Source organism: Phyllobates terribilis, unplaced genomic scaffold (genome assembly GCF_046119375.1).
Source record: "Phyllobates terribilis strain yellow unplaced genomic scaffold, ASM4611937v1 Scaffold_7__3_contigs__length_470593459, whole genome shotgun sequence".
Taxonomy (NCBI): Eukaryota; Metazoa; Chordata; class Amphibia; order Anura; family Dendrobatidae; genus Phyllobates; species Phyllobates terribilis.
This window is the reverse complement of record NW_027362767.1, coordinates 176,952,984-176,960,907: the sequence shown is the minus strand read 5'-3', so window position 1 is coordinate 176,960,907 and position 7,924 is coordinate 176,952,984. Positions and strand designations below refer to the sequence as shown.

Sequence of the window (7,924 nt, the reverse complement as noted above, 5' to 3'; positions counted from 1 at the left end):
CTCAGAAGGACTGTTAGTTCAGATGGATATATATATATATGTATATATATATATACTTCTGGAGTACCACTACCTATATGTAACTATTATGCCGCCATTTCGGTCCCTCACACAGCAGCACCTCTTCCTACTCTGCCTGTTTCTGGGGTAGACTGTGCAAGCCTAGCACTGTAATGCCCACAACCAACATGGCTACGGCATTACAGTGCGTGGCAGACAATCCCTGCATGTTCATTGGCTCTCTAAAGAGCGCCAAACATGCAGGGCAGGGACTAGAGCTCCAGCCGGAGCATCCCGGAGTTGCTCGCTGAACATGTCGAGCAGGGTGATGCTTGGGCGAGTACCGAGCAATGGCGATCACACTCGGTCACCACTAATAAAGTCACAAAAATCATTTACATGTATGCTGTAGACCATCACTGGCCTCAACGATGATGTAAGCATGTATAATAAATGAGTGACATATATGAACTCACTGCTAAAATATCAGTGGAGCTAAAACAGTGTGGTAATAAATGGGTAAGTAATGACTAATTTTTATTTTATACTATTTACAGCACTTTGGCAAACTTACTTAAAATGTCGGAAAATCCCTTAATAAAAAAAAAGTATACTGCATTTACAGAGCGAATTTTAAAATGTTCCACTATAAACTTTACTGGCATCTACCTCTAATTCGTTTTATTTCTAATAAAGATTGCATAAAATTCAATAGCTATGCAATAGTTATTATAGGAGTTATCAATATTTTTAATTTTACAAAAACATGCATACAAATTCTCTAGAGAATCGACAAATTGTTAATTGCATCGGGACTTGTTGGTCCTTTAGGGTTTATGAAAGCAACATAAATTGGCGAATACAAAGAGGTCTAGTTGTTGTTCTAATGTGAAGGCCACAATAGATTTTCTGCCCGTGAACTGTAGAATTTTTTTCTTGATCTCCCTTTTGATTTATTTGGGGGTAAGTGCAGTTATTTGCATTTTTTTATTTTTTCTTGTCCTTTATTTTCCTTCTCACAGACACTTACTACAGCTTGGATTACTATTCTACAAGGTGCATTGTTCACTAGCTAATACTTCACATTAAGCTTGATCAGTGATAAGTGAGAAGTGTTTAGCTGGATTATTGCTATAGTATTAGTACAGTGTTCTTCCTTTTTATTTGAAGGTTTTTTATTTTTCTTTTTTTTGTGGGGCAGATTGGGTTTTTCTTTGTCGTTTTGGCATTATACAGTTGAGAATGAGCAGGTATTAGAAATAATACCACACAGCTTGACAAGTGTATAACGTTCCTATGTATCCTTTTATGTAAGACAGATTAGATTTTATAATTTTTGTAATTTTCAATTTACGTCAGGAGTAATTAGTATATGTTAAAAAGAAACTACACTCCTGCAATATCTAAGCTGAGTTCACTTCCTTTCCACTGTCCACAACAGGGAGAAATATACCACTTAAATGCCAATTTGGTGGGTTACATGCTAGGACACATTTATTAAATTCATTTTATTTTGTTGAGTTGTTAATTATAGTAAGTGGGACTGTGCACTAATTGAACATGTTATATTGTTTACAAGTCATGTTTTACATTTTAAAAATTAGAAAAAGGAAAATGGGTCAATGCAAAAGTTTGTGCACCCTTGGAGATTTGTGTGCTCAATAACTTTGACCAATGTTTCAGACCCTAATTAGCCTGTGATGGTTATGAATTGTTCACTATAATAGTTAGGAAAGGCCAGGTAATGCCAATTTCCCAGCTTTTTAACAACCCAGCCTCCTCTAACCTTGTGCCAAAAAAACGGCAGCCATGGGTTCTTCTAAGCAGCTGCCTAGCACTCTGAAAATGAAAATGGTGGAGGCCCACAAAGCAGGAGAAGGCTATAAGCAGATAGCAATAAAACACTTTCAAGTTGCCCTTTCCACAGTTCGAAATGTTATTAGGAAATGGCAGTTACCAGGAACAGTGGAGGTCAAGATAAGGTCTGGAAGACCAAGAAAAATTTTAGTGAGAGGTGCTGGTAGGATTGCTAGAGAAGGAAAATTAGAATCCCTGCTTGACTACAAAAGACCTTCAGAAAGATTTAGCAAATTCTGGAGTTGTGATACACTGTTCTACTGTTCAGAGATGCCTGCACACCTGCATGGCCTTTATGGAAGAGTCATCAGAAGAAAACCTCTCCTGCATCCTCACCATAAGATTCAGTGTCAGACATATGCAAAAGAACATCTAAACAAACCTGATGCATTTTGTAAAGAAATCCTGTGGACCAATGAGGTTAAAATAGATCTCTTTCGCCACAATGATCAAAGGTATGTAAGGGGAAAAAGGGCACAGAATTTCAGGAAAAAACGTCACGCCAACCATTAAGCATGAGGGTGGATCAATCATGCTTTGGCGTTGTGTTGCAGCCAATGGCATGGGGAACATTTTTGCAACCGACCTATTTTCCTTTTGATTTTTTTTTCTGAACATACAAAGGAAATGTGTCATCTGTAACTTTAGCCCTTTTAGAGATCATTTCAAATTCCACTTGCTTAACTGTTCACAATAACAGTAATTTTGACAAGGAGTGCACAAACTTTACATGCCATTATATGTGTGTTTTTTGTTTTGTTTTTAACATTAACTTGTGTCAGCAGATAGGAAAACTGATTTTTTATCGTGAATTTAGGATATCTCACCTACAACATTTTGTACAGTGCACCCATTCTTTTACAGAATGCTTAAAGAAAGAATGAACTGCCTGTAACATCCCTGGCGGCGTGCTGGCATGGCTTACCACCTCCCACCATGCAAGACCGCCATCTTACCTATCAGTCCAGGCTGCACACTTTGCTCCAGTACCTGCTCTCTTGTCTGATTGCTTAGGACGGCGGCGCGGTTGCTGCCTGATTCTTATAGTTACTGTGTGCGCACTCCTAATGTCTCCCCAGCCTATTGCTGTGAGTCACTGGATACTAAAACTCCCTCCACCCAGTAGGAGGTGCCTGAGCAACACTTACAGTGTGTTCTGTGCAACTGAGTTGCCAGGTCCTGTCCTGTATCTTGTCTGTTTCCGCCACCCTGGGGGCTGTATACCCAGGCCTGTTACCTGTATCTGTGACTTCTAGTCTGTTCTGCCACCCTCGGGGCTGAGTTCCCAGGCTCGTTCCTGTATCTTGTTCCTGGATCAGTTCCTGTCTGAACTGTGTCCTAGCCCATTACCTGTTTGTCTCTATGTCCGAACCTTCCCTTTTCCTGCAGTGTCTGAACCTGCACCTAACTCCAACTCGTTGTCTCTGTACTTCTGTTTGTGAGTTTTGTGTCCACTTGCTACTTCATATTAAGTACCTTGCGTGTATCTGGTTCTGCTTGTCCCATTTCCCTGCCTCCATATCTACCTCCTGTGCTCTAACTATCTTCCTGTATTTTTCAGTCTGTTCCATGTGAACAGAGCCCTGTCTTGTCTGACTATACCTTCTGCTCTGTTCTGCTCTGCTTGTTTACCGCACCTGTGGTTTCGCTTCGCTCTGCTCTGCTTGTTCACCGCACCTGCAGTTTCGCTCTGCCCTGCTTGTTCACTGCACCTGCGGTTTAGCTTCGCTAGGGTCTGCTTGTTCACCGCACCTGCGGTTTTGCTCTGCTCTGCTTGTTCACCGCACCTGCGGTTTCGCTCCGCTCTGCTTGTTCACCGCACCTGCGGTTTCGCTCCGCTCTGCTTGTTCACCGCACCTGCGGTTTTGCTCCGCTCTGCTTGTTCACCGCACCTGCGGTTTCGCTCCGCTCTGCTTGTTCACCGCACCTGCGGTTTTGCTCTGCTCTGCTTGTTCACCGCACCTGCGGTTTCGCTCCGCTCTGCTTGTTCACCGCACCTGCGGTTTCGCTCTGCTCTGCTTGTTCACCGCACCTGCGGTTTCGCTCCGCTCTGCTTGTTCACCGCACCTGCGGTTTCGCTCCGCTCTGCTTGTCCACCGCACCTGCGGTTTCGCTCTGCTCTGCTTGTTCACCGCACGTGCGGTTTCGCTCCGCTCTGCTTGTTCACCGCACCTGCGGTTTCGCTCCGCTCTGCTTGTTCACCGCACCTGCGGTTTCGCTCCGCTCTGCTTGTTCACCGCACCTGCGGTTTCGCTCCGCTCTGCTTGTTCACCGCACCTGCGGTTTTGCTCCGCTCTGCTTGTTCACCGCACCTGCGGTTTCGCTCCGCTCTGCTTGTTCACCGCACCTGCGGTTTTGCTCCGCTCTGCTTGTTCACCGCACCTGCGGTTTCGCTCCGCTCTGCTTGTCCACCGCACCTGCGGTTTCGCTCCGCTCCGCTTGTCCACCGCACCTGCGGTTTTGCTCCGCTCTGCTTGTCCACCGCACCTGCGGTTTCGCTCCGCTCTGCTTGTCCACCGCACCTGCGGTTTCGCTCCGCTCTGCTTGTCCACCACACCTGCGTTTTCGCTCCGCTCTGCTTGTTCACCGCACCTGCGGTTTCGCTCTGCTCTGCCCCGCTTGTCCTCCGCGCCTGCGGTTCTGCTCTGCTAGTTCTCCGCACCTGCGATTTCGCTCCGCTCTGCTTGTCCACTGCACCTGCGGTTTCGCTCTGCTCTGCTTGTCCACTGCACCTGCAGTTTCGCTCCACTCTGCTTGTCCACCGCATCTGCAGTTTCGCTCTGCTTGTCCACCGCAACTGCGGTTTCGCTCCGCTCTGCTTGTTCACCGCACCTGTGTTTTCGCTCCGCTCTGCTTGTTCACCGCACCTGCGGTTTTGCTCCGCTCTGCTTGTTCACCGCACCTGCGGTTTCGCTCTGCTCTGCCCCGCTTGTCCTCTGCGCCTGCGGTTCTGCTCTGCTAGTCCACCGCACCTGCGATTTCGCTCCGCTCTGCTTGTCCACTGCACCTGCGGTTTCACTCTGCTCTGCTCGTCCACCGCACCTGCGGTTTCGCTCTGCTCTGCCCCGCTTGTCCTCCACACCTGCGGTTCTGCTCTGCTAGTCCACCGCACTTGTGGCTCTGTTCCTGTATCCAAGTCTGTACTGGTCCCTATCCAGCCTGCGTTCATACTTGCCAGTATCTGCCTGTCTGCATACCAACAGTGCCTGCCAGTACCTGCCTGTGTGCATACCAGCCGTGCCTGCCAGTACCTGCCTGTCCGCATACCAGCCGTGCCTGCCAGTACCTGCCTGTCTGCATACCAGCCGTGCCTGCCAGTACCCACCTGTCTGCATACCAGCTGTGCCTTCCCGTTCCTGCATTCCCCGGTGTGGGTCAACAGCTGTGACCGGGTCTGACCCGGAGTAGCACCTGGTCCCTCTGCTCGGTTCCTCCCTGGTTCACGGAGTCAACTGAGCCGCCGAGCGACCTTGGTCGGACCGAGTTGATACTTAGTTACGCCCCTCCAGGCACTCCTCGGTTCATGGTCCAGTGGGATCACTAACGACGCTCACGCCAGTTAGTCCAGGCATGAGCGTAACACTGGCTGAAAGGAATGTAATTTATTTTTGAATTTCCTAGTTTTTTTTTTTCTTTTGTTATTTTATGTTTTTGTTTTGCTTTTTTACTTGTTTAACCACAGTAGACTACTTTTTAAAAAATATTTAATGGGAATCTGTCATGACCCCAAACACTATTAACTAGCAGGGTTAAATTGCAGATTAATAGCATTACAAAGCTGGCTATCCTCAGAGAATAAAAACTGATTCCTCCTGGGAGCCAGTGTCTTTCAGTCATACATTCGTAGTGGCTACAGTCATTGCTCAAGTATACCGTTACTGGCAGCAGTAAGCCCACCCCAGCACCACCTGTTCTGGGTGGAGGTTGCAACTGCAGCTCCCTTTGTACTAAGCAATGACAGTAGTCGGGAAAAGGACTGGGGAGCAAAGAAGAGAAAATAGGGTTTTATCAAATGATATTATTAATATAAAAGAGGGGTGCATGCTCACCTGACGGTGTTGCAATTGCAACAATTTCTAGGCATATACCAGCTGCTGCAAACCAAGGGTCATAGGACCAGAAGATTAGCTGTATTGAAGTAAAGAGTTGTTTTCTGGTGAAATATCACGAATGGACTGGGGAGATGGAGAAGAATAAAAAGCATTTTTTATTTTTGCGGTTATTAGATCTACGCATTTCAAAGTTATCCAACTGCTTCCTTGAGTGTGGTTATATCCTAAGGAAGAAGTTGGATAACTTCAAAATGTGTAGATGTTATCCCTGAATCCCTGCATTATGCTTCACTCCTTCAGGTTCTGCAGTAGTCGTATCATAATTTCAGTTTTGTTCACAGTTTTTCTATTAGTACTCAGTTTAAGCCTCTGTGTGCCACCCCAGAGCTTCTGAATACCCAATATTGAGCCGATTAGCTGTCTTCAAGGCTGTGAATTTATTCATCTGCACAAATTAGTGACAGGTATGTTTTTGTTTGTGTAGTAAATGCCTCCACCACGCAAAATACAGATACATGAATCATTTTTGGAAATTTCATCCCTTTAACCCAGAATGGAATCTGAAAAACTAAATTGATTGTGAATTTGTGTTTTTTTGGGGAGGAAAAAACTTTTAATGAACCTTTGCATACTTCACTTACAGATTTTAATGGAAAATTTGAATGAGACCCATGTAACAGAATTCATACTTCTAGGGATCACTGATCTCCCCCAGTTACAGGTTGTACTTTTTGTTACTTTTCTTATGTTCTACCTCCTAAGCTTTATTGGTAATTTAAGCATTGTGGCAGTGATTATTGCTGATTATGGTCTTCACACTCCTATGTACTTTTTACTGGGAAATCTTTCATTTTTGGATTTCTTCTACGCAACCACAACAGTCCCTAAATTGTTGTCCGGTTTACTTGTAGAAGATAAGAAAATAACATTCGAAGCTTGCATAGTCCAGCTCCACATCTTTCATTTCCTGGGAAGCACAGAAGCCATGCTTCTTATGTCAATGTCTTATGACCGTTACGTCGCCATTTGTAACCCACTGAGGTACCATGTCCTTATGGCAAAGGCTGTGTGTTTGCAACTAGCCTTCACGTCCTGGCTTGTTGGGTTTTTATATTCCTTGACCCATACAATTTTGACTTCCAGGCTTCCTTTCTGCCACTTAAACAAAATAACCCATTTCTACTGTGATATAAAACCTTTATTGAAGTTGGCATGTACCGACACACATATTAACGAGAGCATGGTCAATATAGTGACAGGTTCTGTAGCTGTAGGAACATTCATTCTAATAATCATTTCCTACTGCTTTATTGCAACCAATATCCAGAATATGCGGTCAGAGCATGGTAGAAGTAGAGCCCTCTCCACCTGCACGTCCCACCTTACTGTGGTCCTTTTGTATTATGGAACTGCTTTCTGCACATATTTGAGACCAGCGACTAAGGATTCCCTGGAGCAAGACAGACTGATGGCAATCCTCTTCACAGTCATCACGCCAGCATTGAACCCCATTATCTATGCTCTAAGAAATAAAGATGTGAAAAGGGGTTTTAGGAAACTGTTTATTGAAGGTCAAGCACTAAAACAAGTACACTTTTAGCTAAATCAGCTAAATCTCCAAAGGTCCCAGTAGACCTTTATGATGTCTCATGATCTTCAGCAACACGTACCAACTAACCTTGGTTGAAAAGAGAATTTGTCATGTTGGATATTTTTGGCCAATTCTCTAGTTTCCGCCAAGCACTTGAGGTCTTATACTGTAAATGGCTAAAATGCTTTGCTATGTGAATGTACATGGAAGAAGTGATGTTGGTAGCCACTCGCTGAGTTTTGTCTAACATTTATCACAGGTTTTCTAGCTTTGATAAGTTTGAATATGCCGGTTTTGCAGATTTTCCCAGGAAATTCGATTAGCAGATAAATTATTCTCAGCAAATTGAATGTCCATTATTATGCTCAAGGGTCTCTCAAGGCCCCACAGCCTAATAAACATAGTATGTAAAAAAAAAAATACT

The 7,924-nt window shown here is 44.7% G+C and overlaps 1 protein-coding gene across 1 annotated transcript; it reads left to right on the top strand.

Moving 5' to 3' along the window:
* The first annotated feature begins 6,558 nt into the window (after positions 1 to 6,558).
* Positions 6,559 to 7,509, top strand: LOC141155458 (olfactory receptor 12D1-like). Its single transcript, XM_073642323.1, has one exon. The coding sequence runs from the start codon at positions 6,559 to 6,561 to the stop codon at positions 7,507 to 7,509; it is 951 nt and encodes a 316-aa protein (XP_073498424.1).
* Positions 7,510 to 7,924: the final 415 nt, after the last annotated feature.